This window comes from Neofelis nebulosa, chromosome 2 (assembly GCF_028018385.1).
Source record: "Neofelis nebulosa isolate mNeoNeb1 chromosome 2, mNeoNeb1.pri, whole genome shotgun sequence".
Lineage (NCBI taxonomy): Eukaryota > Metazoa > Chordata > Mammalia > Carnivora > Felidae > Neofelis > Neofelis nebulosa.
The window spans coordinates 13122474-13149179 of record NC_080783.1 but is presented as its reverse complement, the minus strand read 5'-3'; the positions used below and the strand labels follow the sequence as shown (position 1 = coordinate 13149179).

Genomic DNA, 26706 nt, shown 5'->3' with positions numbered 1-26706 from the left:
ACAGAGAGAGACAGAGCATGAACGGGGGTTGGGGCAGAGAGAGAGGGAGACACAGAATCGGAAACTGGCTCCAGGCTCCGAGCCATCAGCCCAGAGCCTGACGCGGGGCTCGAACCCACGGACCGCAAGATCGTGACCTGGCTGAAGTCGGACACTTAACCGACTGAGCCACCCAGCGCCCTGAGCTTTATTTGTAATAGTGAACACTTGAGGGCAGGGGGGCCTGCCCCCAGGGTACCCTAGAGTCACCAGCAAGAGATGAAACCAATACTTAATTATGCCATTTGGACAAATTGTTTTCAATGAAATCATATGGAGTCATTATTTCCCATATCACTCTGTCCTTTCCCTCCCCCCCTGCCCCGGAAAACCCCTCTTTGGGTCTTTCCCAGGAGACTCAGAAAGCATTCGGTTGCTAGGGCAGCAGGCAGATGCCGCGTAAGCAGAGCAGTTTGCCTGCCGATTACAAGCAGGTGCACATTTCAGGAATCATGGAGGACTCTGCTTGTAGCCAGAGATAGCTGACATAGGCCATCCTGGTGACTTCAGAGCTATAGAAGCTTGAGTCCTCATAGCAGATGTCCTAATACAGCAAAGACCTGTCAATGACACCTCCAATGCTAGATTGGATGGGAGGGACTGGGGGAGGAGGGGAGAGCAAAGTGGCTTCTAAACTGGTCCTTCCCCGATACGGAGTGCATCTGCTGGGGGCAGCCCACGGCCAGTGACTACTAGCTGCAGGGGTTTAAAAGCCAAGCTCAGGACACTTCTCACAGCCCTCTGAGCTCCAGACCACATCTCAGCTGGACCTTTCACCCTGCCCATCTCAGCCCTTCTCCTCCACGTCTCTTCCCCTGGCGTTGGCCAGGTGTTGGCCTGAGAAACCTCCTGTGCCGCATCCTGTAACACTACTTCAAAATCAGCTTCATGACCTGATGCCATGATACTTGGGAGAGAAACAGAGGGTCAGGTCTGCGGAGAAGATGCAGGTAGACGTTTGTTGCATCAGAAACAATACAACACAAAACAACACAAAACAGAAACCTTGAGAAGCCAGGAGGGGGGCGTAAGTGATGAAGGCACTCTGCTTCTAACCCAACAGCGAGGGACACTGTTTGCACTTGCCTGGAGGGCCCATGCACCATACAGGGGCAGCACCAAAGTCATCTGCAGCCTATTTCTGCGTCAGGACTGAGGAGGTCTCGTGGTGATGGTGAGGTTCGTGGGGTTTGGAGCGGACAGCCAGAAAAAGAGTTCCTGAGGAAGTCTGGGGTGCAAAAATGGTGATTTTATTAAAGCACCGGATAGGACCTGTGGGCAGGAGGAGCTGGGCTGGGGTTGTGAAGACCGGCTGGTTATATACTACCGAACTGGAGGAGGTAAAGACCGGAGGGAGGCCTCCAGAGCCTTTGATAGACTTTGATATGCTAAAGAGGATATCCAAAGATACCTGAGGCTTTGCTATTATCAGCCAAGGTTGATTTCCCTCCAGTAAGGCATTGACAGGAGGATGGCAGGGGGTTCCTAGAGAAAAGTTCTAGTATGTATTTGCCTCAAGTGTTTGTCAATGGGCTGCGGTTATAAGGAAATTTAATTTTACCTGTCATTTCCTTCTGGCTTTTGTTCCCCCACATCCCTATGGAGGGGAGGGTGATATTAAGGGCTCCAGGAAACTGAGTCTATAGGTTTCAGGAGATTAGGTTATTGATAAGATTGCCTTTTTCTTATAATTTACTAAGATTTTTGTAAACTGATGGAGACTCGTGCCCTGTATGACTGTGATCGCTATCAGTTTACCATTTGTTTTCTGTCCTTTCCTTTGTTCTTGGGCAGCCAGGAGAGCCTGGGGAATATCACACATATCCCAGGGGTGGGTGGGGAGGGGGATGTGCTAGCTTGTGCTTTGCCCCCCAGCCTGCCTTATGGTCCCTCATCAAGGACCCCTGATCCCGTTGTTTCCAGATCTTCTGGAATAAGAAGAAGCCCAAACTTTATTAATGTGAAATTTTCTGATTCTTGTAAGTGTGCGGGTTAGGAGACAGTGATCGATTTTTGTCTCCCTTTCTAATGTTTTTCCGTCCCATGGGTGGGTGGGTTGAGGGACGCTCAGAGCACGGCAGTGAGGCACAAATGTGCCCTCATCTTGCCAAGGGGAAGAGATGATCAGTGATTGTGTACCAGGAGCGACGCAGTCTGATTTGCCTGTAATGCATACTTCTCTTTCTCTTTGCTGCTTGCTCTCTGAAACGCTCTAGCTCATTTTGGGATAGTGTTTGTGCAGCAAACTCGGCATGAGATGAGCTATTTAGAGGATTTTAATCCGATTACTGGCAAAAGTTGTGAGTATTTCCATCCCGCCCTTGGATAGGGTACGAACTTGGGAATCCAATGTGTGGAAGGCAATGAAATATACAATTCTGAGTACATAAAAGAACGGTTTTTAGGGGAATGGTGAATTCACTTAGCTTTCCCATAAAATCAAGAGCAAAAGGATGAGCAATGGGGAGTGGATTTTCTGCAATAGTGGGAACAAAGGCATCTCCTTTGCCTGAACTCCAGGATTGTTATCTAAAAGTAGGTTTCTGGGGCGCCTGGGTGGCTGGTCGGTTGAGCGTCCGACTTCGGCTCAGGTCATGATCTCACGGTCTGTGGGTTCGAGCCCCGCGTCGGGCTCTGTGCTGACAGCTCGGAGCCTGGAGCCTGTTTCAGATTCTGTGTGTCTCCCTCTCTCTGTGACGCTCCCCTGTTCATGCTCTGTCTCTCTCTGTCTCAAAAATAAATAAACGCTAAAAAAAAATTTTTTTTTTTTAAATAAAAAAAATAAATAAATAAATAAAAAATAAAAGTAGGTTTCTACATATTCATGAACCCGGCTCTGGGGCCAGTAGGTCCATTTGTATATTCTGTCATCCTCTGGGCACCTACCTGTCTACCCTGTTACACCTCTGGATCAGACTCATGAAGGAATTTTTACTGTTGGGTGTTTCCTAGACCCCTACACATGCCAACACTACTTGCTGTGACCTTGAGGGCTTTGTTGAAAAACGCATCTGACATCCCATGAATGCGTTTCAATGGGACAAAAATCTGGGCTCCTTCCTCAACCAAAATCACTGTGCTTTTTCACACTCAATAACTTCTGCGGATCATGGGGGTTCTTGTGAAATACGCAGTTCCCCAACCATTCAGCAATTCCTTAAGCACAAAAATAACTGCGCTCTAAAGAAGCAATCAGCAGGCTTATTAAGGTTCACCTACAATTGAAGGCACCATGTTGTTTGTTAATTTACATTGCAAATATGGAGCTGGTGGCCTTAACCAGCCACTTTAATGGAGAGAGAGCTTTGATAACGTGGGGAGGAGCCTGCCCCCTTTGTGTGCCATCCCGCAACACAGAAGGGAACAAAAATAACACATACACAATGTTTTCTGAATATACCACTTCTTCAAAACATTTTTCCTTCAAACATTTGCAAAAGATTTATGCCCTCTTGCCAAACCATGTTTTCCTTTACCCCATCTGTGACTTAGGGAAATTTGTGCAGTTTCTTTTATTTTGCTTATTTTCTGTGGGTGGCATGGATGTCTGTAACATCTTGCAGATATCTTCAGGGTTAAGAAAATGAGCATTTGGGCCTTCTTTGGGGGATAAAGAGACTACTTAAGTCAAAACATTAACACAAAGAGGGAAAATTACTTTAATTCTCTTATTTCAAGTATTCTTTGTCATATTTAAGACCCCAGGTGTGAGCCTTGCCCTGCTCCCCGTTGTGAAACTGATTAGGAGTTATGAAAAGTTAACAGTCAGGGCTGCGGGAGCTGTTCTTGTGATTTTCTACTTTAACATGCTGTTTTGCAGTAAACTGGGTAGGTATATAAACAGGCATATATCATTGTTCTAATAAAACATACAAATGGAGAGAGAGACGTGTTACCAAAATATCAAAACTTGAAGTCTTTAGATACCAGATGGTATCTCAACAATTCTAATCAGCCAGATACCTTCTCAGCTACCTTTTATAACATTGGGAGAGGTTATATTTGGTATAAATAAAACATTAGTCATCAATCTGATCATCTTTGCTTTCACCTCAGTGGTCTCTTTTTCTGCCTGAAATAGACTTCCACTTTTTTCTTAATGCTTCCAAATAGGCTAGTGATGTCTTACTCCCTTTCAATCAGATTTTTCTAGACCGATCAATTAGTAAAGCATTTATCAGATTATCAGCCACATGGGAATCCCAGGCTGGACTCTGTGACTCTCTTGGGATAGAAGATTGATAAAATAGTGTCCTTCAGATTCTTTTAGAAAAGCAATTAATTTAAATAAAGCAAGTACCACTGTGTCTTTGCATACAAAAAAAAATAACTGAATTATATGGTATAAATGGATTCATTTGTTGAGTACAGGCATTCATTTAATGAATACTTATCGAGTTCTTACTACGTATCAGTCACTATTCCAGGTTCCTGGAATAGACGGATAAACAAACCCTTCATAGTTAATGCCTACAGTGAATCAGTCTATGAAAATTTAGAGAAGTATGAGCTACACAGATGACAAGTACCTTCTTGATGGAGTTGGGGCGTATGTTGAGCATTGAGAGAAGAGTATTTTTTACGCGTTGAATTATGTACCTCCAAAAGACGTGTTGAAGTCCTAAACCCCTGGTACCTGTGAATGTGACTTCTGAAAATAGGGTCTTTGTAGATATAATCAAGTTAAGATGAGGCCATACTAAATTCGGGTGAGCTCTGTATCCAATATGACCGGTATCTCTGGTCAGAAGAGAAGAAACACAGAAATAAATCCAGAAATAAGATAGTTTGAGTCACAGGTTCAGTTCAAGCGGACAAAGTATTGGCATTCAGATTAAGGATGTGATTGAATGATAAATGGAGAAACTCAGATCCAGCAAATAGAAAATCATTGAGAAAAAGAGGCCTGACAAAGGGACATTTTAGGAAATTAATTCATCAGCAATACACAAACCCATGATCACTTAAATAATCTAGTCATTCTAGCAACATCCACCATCCTAATGAGAAAGAGGAGAAGCTCTGAGGACATGAAGGACACGAAGAAAAGCTTCCTCTGATTGTGATAAGGAACGATTTCCTGTGACCCATGAATTTAACAGTTTGTATGTATACTTGAATTCTAACTTTGATATTGAGAATTCTTCTATCAATCAGGCAGGTGGTACTTCAAAACTCTGATTTCAGTAGACTAAAGTAAGGAGAAAAGTGTTAATTAACAACTAATAGGCCATTTTGAAGATTTCACAATGAAATATATTGCAGCTTTCTTATCTATTAGGCATTACAGAAATGGTAAGCGATTGCATTGTGTGTTTCTGTCTTAGAATGCACATACAGTTTTAAAACTTGGTATATTTTCCTTAAGTTACTTGTGATGTAATTTTTTGTGTTTAACATAATAGATCTGGTAAGATTCTACTTTTTAAAATATTACTATAGAAAAGCTCTGCCCTTCCTTATTTTCTCCATGTCTGCTTATTCCTATGTTAGATGTGAACATAGGTATATCCATTCTCCCAATTACTAGAAATAAAAGTAAAATCCCACTAGGTTTCACTTTGGCCTATTCATTAGGATAATTTGAAACTCCAAATTTCAGGACATAAATGCCTTCTTGAAGTCTGGCATACACAGTACAGGTTCTTTTTAATTTCCGTTGGATCTTGCTATTTGTGCCATGCTTGAGGAAAAGCACGCTCAGCATTTCTGGTGGGTAAAAAGCAATTCTAAGGAAAACATCTCACGGGGGGATGCTTGCTGAGAAATTCTCCTTTCCCACAAAATACGGGGCATTGTGTGTTCTTTCTCACTTACATTTTGAAATATTAATAGCCAACGCCTTACCAGGACTGTAGTGAAAAAAACAAAAGCAAAAACCTGGCACATAATGATAGCACTGGACTGTAAAGACTAGAAAAACTTTGACATAAGACTTTGCGTATATATTTATATATGTGCGTACATATGTTTACATACAATCTTACCTGAGTCTTACGTAAAGCATGCTTTCTTTTCAGATGACAATGCCAAAAATGTTGCTAAATCTAACTAACATGCATGCATACCTTTGCCAACAATATGGGTTAGAACGTTATTCAGGATCAACCTTCCATTCGATACGGAGGGATTTCAACAAACCTCCACTGTTCGTGGAAATGAATCAGACTCCAGCCACTCTGCAGAAAATGTCTGCCAGAAACCATGTCTCTATTATTGAACATGCTATAAACTTGGTTGTCCCCAAACAAAGCCATTGCAGTTTAAAAATCATACCTGAAGCTGTTTATGTACTAGTGTTTTTATATTCGTGAGTGTGAATGAATGTGTGGGAAGCAGTGCAGTCTGGATGAATTTTAAGTTTTTGGTTGCTTAGAAAACCTGCCTTTGTGACCTTGATCTTTGGATATCGCTGTGATGATAGATTAAAAAGAATATAGCTGAGACTTTTTAAAAGCAATATTATGCCTCAAATAGCTTTTTTTCACTCTCTGAGTTCAAGAAAATATCAAGGCACAGTTGTATTTAAACATATTTTGAAGTAATTTAGCTTATTTTCATTGGGAGTAGGTCTCTGAACTAGACTCATAGTAACACCTTCATAGAAATATCCTGGGCAACCTCCCCATTGAAACACTTGCTTGTCTATAGTTGATTTTGGTGAATGCTAGTAACCACTTTTCACAAGGTTCTGGGTTCTAGGTGGGGGCATTACTATAAAGGCATTATCTTATTCTCCAAACAGCCCCTGTGAATATGTTGCCTCATTTGCCACAGGAGAAAAACAAGCTGAGAGAGGGTAAGTTGCTCACAATTGTGTGCAGCAAATGTCAAGGCCGGGATTGAACCTGGCTCTGTTTGCCTTCAATGCCAGACTCCACTGTCTCTCCGTGGCAGTGAAAATGCTCCAAGGAATCCATTAAAATGCAGTATAAACATACCAAATGCACCCCGACATCACTTAGCTGCTAATTTTCACTTACAGAATGTATCCAAGAGGTCAAAAATAATGGCAAGAAATACCATTTAACAAGGGTTTATTGTATTCTCTACTGGATATTTAATCTTCCCACCATTCTTTGAGGGAACTACCATATTGTCCTTGTCTTCTGTATGGAGTAGGTAAAGGTTAGGGGGTCAAGTGATTTGCCTAAAATCACATGTCTAGTAAGAGGTAGAGCCTGGATTTGAAACTTGAGAACCTGGCTTCTAAGAATCATACTGCCTCCCAAGGAGAAGGAAACTGTTGAAAATCAGCCAGCTTTGACGTCACACCTCTGAGAATCACACAGGTCTTCTAGTCTGTTGGGATGCTCGCTTGGCTCTCCTTCACTTTCATTTGGAGATAAGAGTCACATGTTTGGCTATGCATTTTCAACAGGCAGCAAATAAGTAGACAATTCGAGGGGCGCCTGGGTGGCTCACTCGGCTGAGCATTCCAGCTTTGGCTCAGGTCATGATCTCACGGTTCGTGGGTTCGAGCCCCACGTCAGGCTCTGTGCTGGCGGCTCAGAGCCTGGAGCCTGCTTCACGTTCTGTGTCTCCCTCTCTCTCTGCCCCTCTCCCCCCTCTCTCTCACAAATAAACATTAAAAACTAAAAAATAGAAGTAGACAATTAGAAGAGTGGACAGGGGAAGGGTGATGTCAGAATAATCTACAGTGGTGAACCCACTGACTCTAGAAGACAGTTACTGATTGGGAGGAAGGCACATAAGTGCACTGAGGTGAGAAAGCATTTGGTACAGAGGCAAGAGGCCTTTAAAATGAAATCGTTCCCTAAACCCATCAGTCTATTTTCAAACATGGGTACAAGACTGATGCTCTTAATTTTGACTTTGGGTAGAAAAGAAGGGGACAAATTATCAACATATGTTCAGTGGGTGCTGTTTAAAAATCCAGGAAGTTTGTCATTTTCTGAAACATTTATACCTAAATAGTAATTATTTTTTTTTCATTTAAATTTTGTCTCCTAAATATTTCAGTCTAAGTTCTCCAGAAAGAAAGCAGATGGGCTACCTCTCTCCTTGCTAACAATAGATAAATACGGTATTACACCTTTGTTTTTCAAAACATCACCCATTTCAGAGATTTGTTATTTTCTGAATATATACCCAAAAGTGAGGGTCAGGACAACTGGAAAATTTTTCCCCACAAAGTACTTATAATCTTTGTCAGATACTCCAGTTCTGGGTCCATTAGGACTCGTTGTCTAGACTAAATCTTTTTTTTTTCTCCTATTTTTTCATGAATATTAAATTTATACATACCTCTGGTAGAAATTTGTGAATATATAGAAAACCATAGCAAACAATTATAAATGAACCAAACAAATGTATTCACTATTTGCATTTTGGAATATGTCACTGTGAAGAATATAAGTTTACCCAAATTAACAATTGTTTTATTGGCCAAATCTTGGACTGTTGCGAAACTAACCCAAAGTAGCCACTTGACAGTATGGTGCACTAATGAGCTTCATTCTACTTCCTCAAAAGATACCATCTTCTCTCTGTTCCTCCTCTAATGGAACTTAAATTTCTCTTTGTCACGTTAATCAACGGTAATGCTGATATTGAAATCATAAACAAGACTGAAGGAAGGAAGTGCAACTAACTTTTGTTTGATTTATACGTTATGAGTATAAATTCCACATGGGGTAGGGAAACAATATTCTACTTGAATCTGAAAGTAAAAATGGCATTTTGGCTTTTTGTATGTATTTATGTTACTTCCACAAATCTAGATTGAGAAATCATTTAGTTGGTCATGTGTGAGGGTTACCGTTTGAATGATTAAGTTACGTACCTGAAGAGTCAACATTTACGGATTTCATTCAGCTCTTTTGCCATTGTGTAGACAGAGCTAGACTGTAAATCCCATATTTTGTTTATAATTAAAATCTCCTGGTCCAGGTTTTTGGATGTATCTTTCACAATACTGAACTGACTTCCCAAGGAGAAACTGAAAAAGACATTTGCCCCAGTTGCTAATAAACCTACATGCTTAGAATGTCCTCTGGGAATTAAATGGTCTTGGCGAACATGACGCTTTATGGAATATAAACTCCTCATTTTATAGTGAGGGAAAAAGAAACCTGGAGAGGTTACGTGATTTTCTAATAAATATGTGAGGTCAGAACATGTTTATGGAATAATTCATAATTGTGTGGTACTAGAGAAGCTCCATATATGTTCAGAGAAAATTCTGAGTTGAGTCTAAATAAGTTAATAAAAACCGATAGGGTGGGTTACTCTACTTTCCACAGATGTCCGAAAATGATTTTACATAAAAAAAAAAGTGCCACATTTCTGTTGATTGTAGGAACGTTCTATTTCTTGTGACTTTACCCAGCAATATGTTGGTAAATGGTGAACAGGATCCTTAGGAAAAGAAAATGTATGCAAATGTATATTTTATGACACACTTTTAAGTTCATTTACATTATTATCGTTTTCTGCATCATTTCCTAAATCCAGAAAATCAAAACACTCAATCAAGACCTGAACTGTAATATTTGTGGATTTCCATGGTGTAAATACTACCATCGTGACTGATTTCAAGCTACCAATCACAGGTCACTCATTGCACAGTTGAACAGAGGTATTATGCACATTCTTATAGCATCATACCATACAGATAGGGCCGGGGAATCCAAGATATAAATAATAGTAACATAAGTAAAATAATTGGGCAGTGATGAGTTTTGAATATGTTACTTTTATCCTTAATATGATTTATTCGTGAGTTTGTATATTTAATGTTGAGAAGTGCCTGTGTTTGTGGTGCCTGAGTGGCTCAGTTGGTCAAGCGTCTGACTTCCGCTCAGGTCGTGATCCTGCTGTTCCTGGGTTCAAGCCCCACGTTGAGCTCTGTGCTGACAGCATGGAGCCTGGAACCTGCTTTGGATTCTGGGTCTCCCTCTCTCTCTGTCCTTCCCCACTCATGCTCTGTCCGTCTCTTTCTCAAAAATTAACAAACATTAAAAAAAAGAAAAGAAAATGTCTTCCCTTAAAAAAATTTAAAAAAATAAATAGAAGTGCCTGTGTTTAACACCTATTTTAGAAACTTTCTAAGCTTTTCACAGTTGGGTGTTGCTTGCCTGTATGAACCAATTTTAACCACCACTGCCTATGTCTTTGGAGGGAAGAGTCTGTGAAAACAAACCAGAACAAAACAAAAAACACAAAACTGCACCATGCATTATGTTTCACATGTTGTATATGTCATATTCAGCATTTGTGAAGTACCTATATTATAATTGTGCTTTTAGAAGCTTACCTCCAAAGCAATACTTCTCAAAATTTAATGTAAATTACTGGGGGAATCTTGTTCAAATGCAGATTCTGATTTAGTAGTTCTGAGATTCTTTATTTCTAACAGGCTCCCAGATGTTACTGGTGCTGTTGGTCCCTGGACCATCCTTTGAATAACAAAACCCCGCATGTATTTGCTTAGAGTCTTAGTATATCAAAGAATCAATCTATGGCCTAAGTATAAAAAGAGAGGTATACATACATAATGTGCGCGTGCGTGTGTGTGTGTGTGTGTGTGTGTGTGTGTGCGTAATATGAAGGAGGCACTTCCATCTGCTCCAAACAGAAGAGTATGTAATTCTGTAAAGAAAACAGGAAGAAAATCAGAGTTAGAAGAATTGTAGATGGCCTCGTGGAGGAGGACAAACTGTCTCTGAGGAGAAGTAGGATCCACAAATTCGGGAACAAATTAGAAAATCAAATTTAAAGCCTTGAAGTCAAGGCTTATCCATCCTGGTATGTATAAAAAGAAAAATGTTTAAAGAATCCCAAAGCAGTTCAAACTCTTTGAAATTTTAGGTCGTAGGGGGAATATGTAAACCTTGAATTTCAGCCAGGGACATTTGAAATTAATCCCGTAGGCATTTATGGGAACATAAGTCATTAATAAAAAAATCGTATGCTCTAGGAAGTTTAATCTGGTGCTATCCAAATTGGAGCCAAAGCAAGGCTGGTACAGAGAGGTTATTTATCATAAGCCAGGAAGGAGTAAGTGTTAAATGCCTGTGCCATGGGGTGCAAGAGTCTGGGAAGAACCTATGTCCTGGGGATGGGGTATGAAGATTCTGAGATGGGAAATCCCTACAGCGATGAGGAACATGATGGTGTAGCCATTTAAGTAACAGTCCTGGGAACAGAAGCCAGTCTCTCTCCCTCTCTCTCTATCTTTAATGTTGAGAATAAGATGGAAGATATTAACTGTGCTTATTATTATTTTTCTCAAAGGTGAAGTGATTCAGAGGCATAACTCATGATAGGATTAGTAACATGATCACCAGGAAGCTCATAAGCTTCTAAACTCTTGAGAAATCTTCTGTATGCTGGCTTTTTGCCATTGACCACAAGACACATTCGCTAGAAGTAAATCCAACAATCAGTTGCAGCTTTAGCCTGGAGCTGGGGACATTTATTTCTAATCATTCCATTGTTTCTATTGTTTTTATTCTTAGTGATCAGATGTTAATTTAAGACTCTTCCAAGAATGACCTGGGGATAAAAACAGATGACAATAACCTGCCATAAAAAATAGTGGTCCTGAGTGCGAGGTTCAGGAAGACGCGGCCAGAGTAATCCAGGAAAGGGCACTGCAGAAACTTACTGGAAGGTGGAGGAGAAAAGTATAGTTTAAACCCTCATATAGAAAGCATTCTGTAAATAGTGGAAGGCGTGGAAGATGACTCTTCATGGACAGTTCACAAGAAAAGTGTTTGAATTGTGAAAGAAAAGAGTAAAGAACTTTGACTCGCCAAATTTGAGGTGCCATCAGGGAATCCAATCATTGTAAACAAACTAGAGATCTGGCCTTAGGGTGTTAATACGTTTTAAAATTATGATAGCAGATCTGATTGAATATCGAGGGAGTCAGTGTATTCATAGGTGATTCAGCAAACAGTCGATGAGGGGGAGCCAAAGAAGAGAACGTAAGAAATGATAGAACAATTAATGGGAAGTATGTTGAAGAGTAAGGTTTTAGATCAGAGCTTCTTTGTACCCTCTGGCCAGAAGAAGGAATTCGGTTAAATAAATCCACTGTTGTCAAATCCATTCCTTTGAATTCAGTCTAATTTGTATGGGAATTTCTAATTCTTGCAAAATCAGGTCAGTTATTCTTGATTTAAAATACAAGTTGTCCTAAATTAATACTCTACCTTAGTGCATTAGAGATACCAATGTGCTCTACTTATTAAGTGAATCTCAGAGAGAATACTTAATGAAAAAAATCCAGAAAATTTGAGCGACCCTAAATGACCCATTGGGATAGTTAAAAGGCACTGCTGCATTTGCATATCAAAAGTCCCTTAGTAAAACAGCATGGCATGCCAGAGGTTCAACTTTCTATGGGTTCTGGTAGTCCAGCCAAAATAATAACCTCTAATAGCTTTTTTGGATTTGTGACAATGCATTATTAAAACATTTAGAATTCCAAAACGCCATTATTTTCACTTCCTTTTTTTAATCTACCAGCAATGACCAAAGGTTATTTGCTTATACAGTCACCTTGTATATCTTATAGTGTGATCAGCATTTCCTTAAGGGCAGACTTGAGAAGATCCAGAGGTTAAATTTAGCCGGGTTGTTAGGATACGAAAAGCATCTCAATTTTATAGGATACATAATTGAATTTCATGAGATTTTCCCCAAAGTGATTTCCTTCCCCCAGTCCTGTTTTCTACAAAGTAGCTTTCTTAATGTAAAAACATTATTCTATCTCCACGTTCCTCTCTTCAATTTGTAACCAATCCCAAAGGTAAACCTACATTAAGAAATTCTAGTTCTTTACCTGTCTACGGACAGTGGTGAACTTCACCAGCCATATGCCATCTTGATGAAAAGTAAATGCAATCAAAATTTGCGTTACTTCCTAAGGAGCCCCAGACTGCTCTAAAGATGTAAATTCCCCACTTGGACAATCATTTCTGATAGTCTGAGACATTTTTAAATTTCAGAAAATTATTTTCTGAAAGATTTATCCTTGTTAAGACTATTTTTCTTCAACAGGCATTATTGAGTAACTGTGTAATAACAATTACAGTTGTTCTTGGGAAGAGTGGGTACAGATAAATGCTAGAAATTAAGTCACTATGATATCTTTGTTCTAAGATACATGAATTTATAATAAGAAAGATGGATGAGTACAGGAAAATTCTAAAATACAACCAACTGTACTGGTAAAAAATTAAAGGCATAGTAAGAACACGGAGAAAGATGGAGGTCAACCAGACGGCCTTAAGGAATACTTCTTAAGTAAAAGGGCATTTGAGCTAGCCTTTGAAGAAATGTATGTTTTCAGTAGGATGTTCAAGGGAGACTGGCAGGGGAGAGTGTGAAGTGATAATTGAGGAACAAGAACGCAGGTTTTGTAAAAGGAGAAGTGGTTTGTATGATTGATACAGGATATATTGTGAGGCCATGTGTGGCAAAGTAGGCTGAGGGAATATCAAGGAGGATGTTGAATGCAAAACCAAAAAATATGGCAAGGTAGGTCCATTAAAGATGTTGAAGCAGGAGAATTCCATCTCTAGGGTTGTCTTTGAGATGACTTAAAACTTATTTGGTATGATCAGAACGACGCGAAGATAATTTTTTGGCATCATTTGTTTTTTAAGTTAGAAAAAAATGTTTTAAAGAATTTGCTAGAATTTTTTAATGTTTATTATTTTTTGAGAGAGACAGAGAGAGACAAAGTACGAACAGGGGAGGGGCAGAGAAAGAGAGACACAGAATCCGAAGCAGGCTCCAGGTTCTGAGCTGTCAGCTCAGAGCTGTTGCGGGGCTCGAACCCTCTGGCCCTGAAATCATGATCTGAGCAGAAGTTGGACGCTTAACTGACTGAGCCACCCAGGTGCCCCAAAAGTTGCTGTAAAGTAGCTCAATATCATGATCCAAGTAACAAGTTTCTTATAATATTATATACTATATATATAAGTATATATAATAATATACTTATTATACTTATAATAAGTATAAGATCCAAGTGTTAACTATCTTGAATTTAGAGTAAACAACTCTCTTGTTTATTTACAACTTCCTTGTTTGATGTAATGTAAGGACTGTTATAATTCAACAAGAGACCTTCCTGTCCTCCTTACATTGACATCTCTTTGAAATTTCAGAATGATTCTTAATTTAGGTGCCATGAAATCCAAGGGAGAAATAACAGAAAAATTGGAAGATGACTACTGATCTCCAGTTTTCCTTTAACAATGCCTTTTAATCAGAAATGTGTATCAATTAAAAGTCTTGCCTTACATAATTAATCTTCTCTCAAGAAGCAATCAGGTTATCCATGTACCTCTTGTGACTCTGTTGTTTATCAACCATCAAATCTCACCATTAAGTTGGTAAGTCATGATTATTACTTTTTGTTCCCTAATTAGTTATTGTCAATTCATCTAATGATCACTGTTTTCATTAGCAAATGCTTTGGAAGGAAATTACTGCCGTAAGCTTAGTGAATTAATGCAGTTTGTTGTATTTATGTTTTTGTTCTAAATTTTGTTGCTAGTTTTTGAAGTCTGAACCTTGTGATGTCCTAATAAAGAACTGAGTGGATTAAGAACAGGAGCAGAGAACACAGTTGGGGGGGGCCTGTTATAATTTTTCCATTTTTCAACCTCGGCCGAGGTTGGGATTTAAATTAATAGTGTTAACTTGTGAGCCACCTCTCTCCCTTAAGCAATGATGTAAAGGAGGATTTCTGAAAATTTTAAAGATCACTAGATATGACTTGTATTGAAAACCAAATATATAAACTAGAAAAGGTTTGTGATGTTCTGGTTCAAAGTGAGCCTTTAGGAAGCAAGGCCTCTCAGACATTTATTTATGTCTTCAATAAATATTTTTCATTCCCGGTTTGACCCTGCATCGTGCTAAATGCTGGAGATAAGAATGAGGCAAACACTGAAACCCTGCAGTGTGTGATTTAGTTGCAGGAGTGAGACATCAAAAGGACAACCACAATCGCACGGGTGCGTGCACATGCACACACACACACGCGCGCGCGCACACACACACACACACACAAACACACACACACACACAAAGATGCAATGGCAACGGTAGTAATCGATCAAAAAGGCTGGCACAGCATTATGAGAGAGTGTAATGAGAGTAAAATTAAATAAAGCAACAGTACACAAAAATCTCTTACCCTTGTACGGGAAGCCTGATGCCAATTCCTATTCTATTGTGTTCTATCCCTTCCAAATGAAATTCTGATAGTGACCTACTAAATGGATTTCAAAACCCTTTAGCCTTGCTAATACCTGCAGTTTGACAGAAGAAGTGTTACTAAGGATTTTTTCCATGACAAAACATCTTTCCATCTGCTTTTGCCTATAAAAGTTTTGTTGTGCTGCCTCTAGAGTCGTTAATTGTGTGGATGTGGTGACCAGACTGAGAGGGGAAGGGGCTGAAAACCGTGTTCCACACCCGCACTGGGCACACTTGCTCTTGGCCTGTGTGCCCTGACTCTTCTGCACTGTCCCGTGGTCTTGGCCTTTGTTGCTGTCATTATGTATCATGTCAACTATGAGGCTACTTAATATCTTTCCTCCTGCTTCACTCTGTCAGCCATAGGTTAAGGGATCTGAAAGGAAGGTGGGCCTCATAATCATGGATAAATGAGCTGTTTCAATAGAAAGATGCAGTGAAATTTCCCTGACGGTTCCAGGATGCACCCCTTACCCACCTTCCTCATCCCTCTTTCCTCAGTTGCCACAGAAAATTGAACCTTCCAGAATGTTGTTTTGTATGCTTCACATGCCCATTCTCCCTGTTGCCACCCGTCCCTCCCTTCCTAGGATAGTTGCTTCTTTAGAACTCAAGCTCCCGCCTCCTGGTCTCTGAGCTGGAATCCCTAAGGTGGCTCTTTTCCCCAGCCGGCCCCACCTGAGCAAATGACTTAGGTAAACAAATATGCAGTATTGCTGCAAAAAGGAAGGACAATAGGGTTGGAATGGGAGAGAGAAATGGATGAAATGTTGTATAGAGGCAGGATGAAGCCTGTGGACGCATTATTTCAGGGATCCCGTGGACTGTTCAGGACTTCTTCAGATAGCTGGTAAATATCTCATCTTCTTATCAAGAAGAAACTAGCTTATGTTTTCCTAATGCTGTGTTGCTAGAGTGCACCTGTGTGAATTTTCTGCATTGCTAATTTGTATGCAGATGATGAGTGATGTGAAAATCCGTCATTTATTTTTAATTGTTTAAAAATGAAATTAATTCAGCATTACTCATAATGTCTGCCCTGATCTGAGCAGAAACTTTAAAAAAGGAAAAGTGTGGTTTTCATGCTTAGTTTTAGAGCTATTTGTGGAACCCATAAACACTGGGCAAAAATACTGGTCAAAATAACTTCCTTTTATAATCATTTGTAAATTTGACAAGAGCCTTGCACAGAAAGGGTATGAAGGGTATACAGACACATACACATGCTATTTTACATAATAATATATGAGTAATGGTATACCTAAGAAGAAAATTGCCTCTAAATAAATATTTATTGAACTCAGTGCTCCAAATCTTTGTTAATTTTAAGTTTTATATGGAGAACTGAAATGGTTTTATTTAGGTTTGAGTCACTAAAAGTTTCATGCAGAAATAATTTGATAATGTAATTGCTAAATGAGGAAAAACGTTATAGCCATTTCTCTGTTTCAGGCCCGGGAAAACAAGTATCTTGAAAAGTGTATCTTAAATTATTTTAAATGCTATCAAGTATTAGACTCTTTCACTTAAGGAACTAGATAAATTATCAATACATGGAGGGCACTGAGGTTTAATTTGGTTTTAAATGTATAAATAAATATATTTTTAAATGAATGTTATTATAAAAAATATTTTTTACATTTATTTATTTTTGAGAGAAAGAGAGAGAGAGAGCGAGCACATGAGCGGCAGAGGGGCTGAGATGGGGGAGACGCAGAATCCGAAACAGGCTCCAGGCTCTGAGCTGTCTGCACAGAGCCCGACGTGGGGCTCGAACTCACAAACCGTGAGATCATGACCTGAGCCAAAGTTGGATGCTCAACTGACTGAGCCACCCAGGCACCCCATGAATATCATTTTTAAAATCAAAAGACTCACATATGCTAAGATGCGTTTGGGGGTGGTGATTTGCGAGGAAAACGTGAGAGTCTTGGGATCTCTGACTTAAGAAGCAGCGATGTTTCCTCCACCATTTTAATAAATGATCACCAAGTGTTTAGAGAAATTAGCTCTTTAGCAGGGTGCTTGATGGACCTGGGTATTCCACGTTGCCGTGGGAAACATTGGGTGCCCAGGTATTCTAAGAAGCTCGGTTGTAGTGTGTAAGCGAACAGCAGTTATATCGATTTGTTTACACTGTTCTTTTTTCTTAGCTATGGAAGCGGGCACATCCTGGAGATTTCCAGAAAGGATGGTGTTCCAGTGTATTTTTCCAGGCCATCAGTCCCCAGTGAGCAATGGTACTGAGCTAAGAGCGAAACCATTCTCCAGGGCTCTGCCACTTGCTTCTGTGGCTTCAGGCTAGTTGGTGAATAATAAGAATTCTTATGTCCATTTGTATCTAGTGTTGAGATATCATTGATCATTTTGTAAAATCTTATTTAATTATCTCCATGACACTGTGAAGTAGGTAGGACAAGTATTTTCTCTCTGTTGCAGATGAAGGGCTGAAGATCAGAAATTAAATGATTCATTAAAGACTACTTAGCTCAAATAGCGTGTCAGATAAGGAGCCCTCATGCCTAGAATTCAGGTGTTTAGATGCAGACACCCTTTACTCTGTCTACTTGACCTTATGCTCTTGCTTAATGTCGATAAGCTGAATGTTCAATTTCCTCAGAGTTATGGTTAAGGTTAATCTCTGCTTTAAAATGCAATTTGTAAATGTTACTGTCTTTTTTTTTTTTTTTGTAATGTTTATCTATTTTTGAGAGAGAGACGGAGGCAGAGTGTGAGCAGGGGAGGGGCAGAGAGAGAGGGAGACACAGAATCCGAAGCAGGCTCCAGGCTCTGAACTGTCAGCACAGAGCCCTATGCGGGGCTTGAACTCACAGATTGTGAGATCACAACCTGAGCCGAAGTCGGATGCTTAACCGACTGAGCCACCCAGGTGCCCCTGAATGTTGCTGTTTGAACATGAACTTTGGAATCAAACTTGGTCAGCCTAGTCCAGTGGTTCTCAGTGTGGGGTTGGGACCACCAGTGGCTTTAGTATGACCTGGGAGCTGGCTAGAAATGAAAACTCTTGGGGCTCATGCCAGATCTATCAAGCCAGAAACACTAAGTGGAAGGCCCATTAATATGGGTTTTAAAAAGGCCTCCAGGTAATTTTGAGACCTTCTAAAGTTTAGGTTCACCTGCCTGGCCTATGTGGACTTGGGCTGACGTACTTAGGACAATGAGTTGCTGACAGGAACCATTAGGTCTGTACCTCCTTTAACCCAACAGCTTTTTTCTTTAATGTTTAATTATTTATTCTGAGAGAAAGAGAGTGAGAATGATCATATGCACAAGCTGGGAAGGGGCAGAAAGAAGGAGAATCCCAAGCAGGCTCCGGCTGTCAGCACAGATCCTGACGCAGGGGGCTCGATCCCACGAACTGCCCGATCATGACCTGAACTATAACCTCAACCGACTGAGCCACCCAGGCGCCCCAACCCAATAGCTTTTTGGGAAAAGTTACTGCAGAAGGAAGCAGGGGAAGATGTGTCCAAGATTAACTTACTCCCTTTAGCTCTGGCTTTATGATGTTTTCTGCAGGACTGTTTAAAAGCAACACAGCAATGGGAAAGCGGTATGTGTCAGGACACGGGGTGTTCTTTGGGTCAGGAAGTGTACAGAGAGTACATTTCGACTTAGCTCCCTCTAACTGAACCCCATGGCCCCACACTCAGAGCAACACTGGGAAGGAAAAGATGGATATCTTCCAAATTGCTGAAGTGATGGAAGAATGGGCACAAAAGGAGAGTGATGATGTGTCGTCATCTCACAAAATTTCGGGAGCCCCAAGGGTAGGTGCCTGGCAATGGCACGGGGGACATGTTGGATAACTGTGTGGAGTTATAACTCTGTGGAGCCAGCTGTCCTATGTCTTGCAGAATGTTTACCAGCATCCCTGGCCTCCACTTGCTAGATGCCAGGAGCCATCCCTGTTGGAGTCATGACAGTCAAAAATGTCTGCAGACATTGACAAATGCTCCTTGGGGAGCAAAACTGTCCCTGCTTCCATTGGGAACCTATGCCTCGTAGGGTTTGCTCTTTCTTGCTTTTTCCATCTCATGGTGCCTACTTGGAGCACCTGTTCCCTGCCTACTCTTCCCTGGGCAGAAGAGCCATCATCTTCTGAGCGACACGTCCTTCTCCTGGCTGTGATTTCAGGACCCAGGTAAAAAGAGGAGACCCAGATTCTTGAGAAACTTTGTTGCCATGCGTGAAAAATCCATCAGGAGTGAGACTTAGTTAGTGAAGCCAAGAAAGCATTGAATGTTTTTATGCTCCCGGCAACAGCCCACTTCGAAAGAATAGCCAAGGATGGGAGCTATGGTGGTAGATGAGCTGAGAAGAAAACTGCCAGCTATTAGCGGTTCTGTAGGAGGTAAATGTTCTGAGCTTTGATGCGACGGAGAATTCTCTGAAGACCCGTGCAAATGGCGCTGTGCAGGAGCCCGGAGAGCAAGCAGGCACAGGCACTGAGCCTTGCCCACTGCTGAGCTGGGCTTATGGTATTAGGTACCCATGATCCCTGCTTCCAAATGCCACTGATTTCCTCCATGGAGACATCTGCTTCTCATAAGTAACCTTTGAAACAACCTCTGGATTTATTTCCAGCCCCCGCTCATCTAAATTCATTATCCTCATTGAAAGCGATTGGGGCTGTATTAAAATATAGAAGAAAGAAAAAGCCATCAGAGCCCACTTCGGGGTAAGCTGGATGGAGACAATACCCTCCTTCAGGCTCTGGGATGACATTTACTTGTCTCGCTTCCTCTCTTTCCCTTCACAGTTGGGTGTCTCTGGGCCCTCCCTTTTAAGAACATTACGGGATAATAGCTATTCCCTCCTCTGAGTTCCAGCTGTTCCCCAGAAATCCCCACATTTATAAATTTGTGGTGGGAAAGGCCTTAGCAGCTATGGGTTAGTCAGTACTATGGGAGAAAGACAACACTGGGGTCACCAGCACCTCTGAAACCACACATAGACAAAAATCATGGAGTGCCATCTGGTAACTAAGGCCAACCTCTCACTTCTGCCTGTGCTGCTTCCTATCCTCTTGGACACTGTCTGGGTACTGAGTGGGCTTTGCCTGGCTCACCTTCCCTCTCTCTCTGGGAAGGACAATCTTGGCACACTCCCTGCTTTGCACTGGGAGTCAGTAAACCGTGGCCTGCCCCTGGCCACTAACGCATATCGGTGCCAGGCATGATGGGAGAGGACAAACCACAGAGGCCCAGAGTGGGCCCTCACAGCTTCCCTTGACCCCTGCTTGAGCCGAGAGCCTCTTTTCTGCTTTCTCCTAGGTAACTTTCAACTTGATCGAATACAGATCTATATACAAATTTTAGTTAGCTTGGATAGACCGGTTTCATCCCACTTTCTAAGGTAACCTATGGTATTTCTGGTGGTACTGTCTATTCACAGGCATAGAAAGGTTTTTATAGCTGTCATTTTCTGTTAGTCTCCATCACCCTCCCAAACATCTCCCCCTTATAATCACACCCACAGGGACAATTCCATAGGCGGTGTTTTAAACAGATCTTCCGCTACCTTTATGCACAGTGGCACATCTGTTCGTAGCATTGGCAGAAGCGTAGCTGACATTCATTCCCAGGATGCTTGGTATAAGAGGAGAGGAAAGGGCCCGCCGGGACGGGAAAAGGGATTCGGTCTCAGCATTCACAAAGCTGTCTTTTTTCTCTCGAAAATTTTCTTTTGACCCATACCGATTGACCATCAGAGAATTCAAATCAAAATTTGTGGATTTCCATTCCATAATCCTGCTGCTACGTAGGAAAAAAGGAACACGTTTGGCAGCATAGACATAATGAAGTCACAAGTGCCAGGAGGAGAATGATAATCCGTGGCCTTTAAAAAGATAACAGATTTTGTTTATTTAATTTGAGAAAAAAAAAATTGGACTGTTCACTTTGTAAGTCCATCAGGGAAACTTAGTGGAATTCTTATTTCATCCTTTGGATAGGCTTTTATTTCCAAACTTTTCTGGGCAGGTGAGTGACCCCTTTGTGCACCTCCTAAGGGACACTCTTCTGGGGCATATTTCAGCCAATTTCTACAACGGCCTATAGAGCTCCGTGAGACAATTGTCATGAAATGACTTCCACCATGATGCTTGCTGAGTGTGAGTTTATCAGCAGTATTGAAACAAGGACTTCCCTTAACAGGTAACTCAAGACCACACAGTAAATAGGGAAGTACACCATCCAGGTAAGGAAACGAATAGTTTCCGGCATAGCTTTGCTAAGAATCCAGGGGCAAGACCAGTCCCAACCCCACCTACAAAACTATTTAATGACTAGTGACACCAACTCTCGGCTGAAATAAGAAGTTTCACTCACTCGGCTGCACACGTACTCCAAAGTCCACATCATACCTATGTTTTTGTTTTTTTTTTTTTTGCAGTAGTTTTCCTCACAGATTAGAGCTTCCTCTTTTTCTTTCAAACATGAGCTGTCCCATCTGCCAGTAGCTGGTAATGAATCATAAAATAAGACAATGGATTTCTAATTTCTGATCGACTCTCTTATTAAAGTGTGATAAATAATGTATTGTCCCTTTTAGAGATGAAATGGGTATGTTCTCGAATCCCTAACTTTTGTGGGGGTCATGAAAGCATTGGGAGGTTCAACCCTGCTGCCCATCGTGAGACCCTGGAAGGCTTTTTAAATACCAGTGCCCAGGACCTTGACCCAGACCAAATAATAGATCTCTCTGGGGATGAATCCTTACACTACCATTTTTTACAGGTCTTCAGGTGGATCCGATGTGCAGTCGGGTTTGAAAACCACTAACTGCAAGTCCATTCCCCAGAGGAGGCTCATAGCTCTGTGAAATTCCCAGCAAAATAGCTTGGGAAACTATAAACTGTGAAATCTTCTTGGACGGTCACAATACACATTTGCATGGTGTTTATCTTCATGACCTGCAGTTAAGAAACCTGCTGAACTGTCTTTAACTTGTCTGTTCTTCATGACTTGACTATGAAACTCTTAATTCACATACTGCCCATTAGAGGGGCTTCTATCTGTCAGAGCACTTCACAAAACACAGAACTAAGTACTCTGGGGGTTGGGGCAGCTTCTAGCTCTGAGATTCAATTTCCATTCTATTCTGTTCTGTTCTATACTATTCAACATGCGATGTTGTCCCAAAGGTATCCCTTTGATTACTTACAACATAAAGACTCTTGTTCAGCTCCCTTAGCAGCAGCACACGAAACCCACAATCATTATCCTTTGAAGAGAAATTTTCAAAGCATCTCCATGAATAATGCTTTAGAGCAGTGATCTAGGATGTTTGTGGCTAAATGAAAGGAAAGACTAGTTTTGCAGAACATTGGGGATTTTCCTTGTAGATGTAAGGACATCTCCCTGACTTTCTTTGTAAATTAAATATTGTAAGTAGCACCTTCTGGGTAACAGTAATGTCCAGTAGACCAAGGAACCCTTGTTGCTTGAAAGGATTAGGTAACCCAAGACGAAGATTATCAATCCAGAGACTGAAAGGGAAGTTCACACAGGGTTGACTCTGTCAGGAGCCCTGAAAAGACAAAGATAACTGAAAAGACAAAGATGTGGTTTGAAATCTTGTTATATCTTTGTCTTTTCATAAATGTGGACTTGGCAAACTTTGTCCTAAAGTTTATTATTAGACAACCTTAAATACATCTGGAAACTTGCCTAATGAGTCACGTGACCAGTGTTAAGAGATGTTGAATCTCAAGTTTGCCTACCTGGAGCATCACTCTCTTGACTACTTTTGTGAGATTATTTATTTGGTCCACTATTTAATCAGCACTTCTTGACATTATTCTTGTTCCAAGTTAATGCACAAGATGATCGGGACAGAATGAGAATCAAGATGAGAGTCTTAGAGTCTTTGAGTGCAATCCAGTCTATCCAACACCCCTTCCTAAAGATGCCTGAAGAGTTCTTAACACGGGACTTAGGGAAAAAAAAAGTTTAAATAAAATTGCCACACTACAGAAGGATTATTGCATATAATTTGTTACCTGTAGCATAATTATATAAGCAAGAAGTAACATATTCTATAACATACAATGCAAGAATCAAATTTCAATCAACTGTTCTCTAAAGAGCTAGAGAATTCCCTAGCTGGCTGTGGTCAAAGGAAATGTGCCATTGCTGATTAAACTCAAATCTGCTTCCTTAGGTATCTGGGTCCTACAACCTACCAATCTTATTTTGTGTTGAACACCACCACGCCCATCTGTGTTGAAGTGTTTTATTTCTTTTGTTACGGATTTTACATCAGAGTTGTTTAAGTGTCTGAGTGTGCAATCTCTCAGCAATTTCTTGAAATTCAGACTTAACTATAGCAACTTCATCCCGTGTATTTCTACAGTTTTTATTACAATTATTTATCTTTGGTAGGGACTTTGTAAATTTCCTCCTCCTCCAATGCGGATACTGCAAAGCTGTCTGCTCCAGATGGCTCCTCTCCAGTGGGTTGGGCTGGGGTTCTTTACTCTGCAGTTAGTGATGTTTCAAGTCATGAGAGATGCTTAGAGTCTCAACTTTGGGCAGGTGACATTTCCAGTTGAGTATGGTCTCAGAAAGGCTTTTCTTCTCTATAAAAGTCATAGATTCTATATCACTTCCTCTAAAGCAATAAAAGAGTTCTCCAGGCTCTAAGAGCTCATGATTTAATCACTTACTTTATTTTTAGTATACATTGTCTGCACATTATCAGGTAGTAAAAATTGGGAAAGCTGTGTCCCATCTGGCTGTGGAACAGGAATAGACAGAAACAGTGGAGAAGGTATTGGTGTGGACCAAAAGGATGTGGGTTGATTCTGGGGCCTGTATGGAGCAGATAAATGTCAGAGTGTGTCCCTGAGTAGTTAAGGCCAGGAGAAGGTTCATGTTCCTATCATGTGTTGGCTGGTCCATGGTACCTGGGACTGGTGGGTCATAGGATAACAAAGTCCCTATGGTGCTCACAGCTCACAGTGACTATCTCTCTGCTTGTTGATTGTAAGAAACATCTATGTCAGGGCCATGAGAGGCAAGCCTGTTTGAACGAGGCCATCTTGTCCAGCATATCTATATTCTAAGACACTATTTTTGGAATTTTTTTCTTTAAAAAATTCCCCATGTCCCATACATTTTAAGACTATGCAAAAGCTCTGGGGATAGGCAGGCCTGGTTCAAAACCAACTTAATTTCAAGCTGTGAGACCTTGGACAAGTTACTTAGGCTTCTTAAAGTTCATCTTTCCATCTGCAAAATGGGGACTATTATAGTTCCTAATTCATATGGGTGTATGGAGATAGTTCATATACAAGATAGTGTCTTAAACATAGATGGTTATAATTTTGTTATTGCTATCATTATTATTATTATGAGTAATTTAGTCCATACACTGTGACAATTCATTAAATGTAGTTATCTGGTGTCATTAATCCTCCATTCAAATGTAAGTCATGTGGCATGATACAAACAGGCAGATTGTCATAGACGTGGAACATTCTGGAATTGAGTCTGCCAGTCAATTTACCAATCAGAGTGTGTTCTTTCATTGATAAAATGGGTCCAATCACACGATACTGTGTATTCACAAGGACATTGTGGTACACATATCATTTGAGGAATACAGGTATTTTGCATAAATATAAAAGACTGATTAATTTAGATGTTACTTGCACGAGGTATCCTGTCCGTTTGCTTGGTGCAGAGTAAAGTAGGGACTGCTGAAATAAGTGCGCATTTATAACAACTTTTCTGTTTTTTAAAACGTGTGTTTAAGATGCATTCCCCAAAAATATATTGGTAGAGTGAGGACACTATTCCCGGTTTCAGGAAAAAGCTCGGGTTGTTGTAGAGCCATGAACTTGGAGCTTCAGAGTGACATCTGCTTATAGTCACATTTATCTCACACCAGCACAGCACGTAAGGAGAAAACTCCCTATCATTTCTCAAGCCACTCAGAGCAAGCCCTTAACAATGGCTGAGAATCGAGCCCATGCTTCCAGGTGCCTCTGTGATCTTGCCTCCGACTCTTCTCTTTCGTTTGTGTTCCTCGTTATCCAGTTATTTAATTTGTAAAATGGGGGTATGTGTGTAGAAACACATCATAAGGCATGTATGACGATACTCAGTGCTCCTAAGGAAAAAAAAAACCAAATGATTTATAAATCCAAGTTGGTGGGAACACTGGCAGTTCCCCTCATGTGAGGGAATGTGACACATAGATCACTGACTTTCATTGAGCTAGACAAATTACTCAATGACTGTGTCTCCCCACAAAACTGGATGTGAACCAAAGTTTCTGTCACCTGATTTACTGTGAATAGTCTCTGTATCTCTGAAGGGAAACGGGAAGTGTTAGTTCGCTTGATTTTAAGGATGACTTCAAAAGGCAAGAATGACTCAGTCGCCATCATGCATTCAGTCACATCAAACCCTGCCCGTTGTGCAAGTTCAGTCACTAATGCTTTACTTTGAGGTGACCAGTTCTTCTGGATTCACCTTCTTGCCCCCAATTAGCCATTCGTTTCTGCTCCAGAGCCTGCTTGTGTCTTATGAAGGAAGATATCAGATATCAAGATACGACATTCCATTCCTTCCAGAAAACTGGGTCCTACGGAGGGTAAAAGAGGTTTGGAAGAAATGATTTGCAAACAGGCTTTCCACATGTATCTGTCAAGGTACGGTTGTGCGGTCTTGTTTTGTTTTGTGTTCTGAACTTGGTGGTACTGTCTAAGGGGATGTTGTTTACTATTATTTACCATTCCTGCTAATGATGCTTTCAGGGTTGAGGTGGGGTGGGAAGATGTGGTGGAAAACACCGATTTCTGTTTAGAGAGCTGGTGTGCACAATGCAATTGCATTTGTACCTCTATCCTTATGGAAGAGTCTTGTTTGCCTGGATTTTACCAAAGTTTAAATGTAACACAAGAGAAAACTACGGAACTTGTTATGACTGCGTTTCTTCTACCATTGTTAGGAAAAACTCATAATACCCACCAAAAACAATGCATTAGCTTTATCTAAACTCACTAAATGTGGCCCAAAAAACTCAAAGCACTGCCTTTGCTCATCACACAGAATTCAATTAATGGTGCTTATGTAACTCTCCGTGGTAAAATGTTTACCTGTGCTTATTTCGATAATTTAGAAGGAAACATTAATAAGACAGTTTTTCTGAAAAGAGATCTCCCACATGTTCAAGACTTCATGAAGACTGTTAAAAACAAACCTACGAAACGGCACTGGTCCCCACCTCACTTTAGGAACCTTTACCTTAGTGGAGAACAAAACATTGAAACTATGAAATGAATTAGAAGAATAAAGTCTATCTTCTCTGCACTTCTGCTGGCATAAGAACTAGAGAAGCTTAGAGAAATCAGCTATCAGGGGGATTGGATTGAATGGTACTGGGGAA

The 26706-nt window shown here is 40.7% G+C and overlaps 1 protein-coding gene across 7 annotated transcripts in view; it reads left to right on the top strand.

Moving 5' to 3' along the window:
* Positions 1-26706, top strand: part of NYAP2 (neuronal tyrosine-phosphorylated phosphoinositide-3-kinase adaptor 2) — a 267223-nt gene that overhangs the window by 66120 nt on the left and 174397 nt on the right. The window contains exon 1 of one of the 7 annotated variants that reach the window (XM_058702980.1): positions 25695-25969. The exons of the other annotated variants lie outside the window; for them this stretch is intronic. Within the exon in view, the coding sequence (XP_058558963.1) occupies positions 25932-25969 (38 nt within the window). The 5' untranslated portion in view covers positions 25695-25931. Of the gene's footprint in view, positions 1-25694; positions 25970-26706 lie in introns of those variants that run through there. 7 annotated transcript variants of the gene reach the window in all.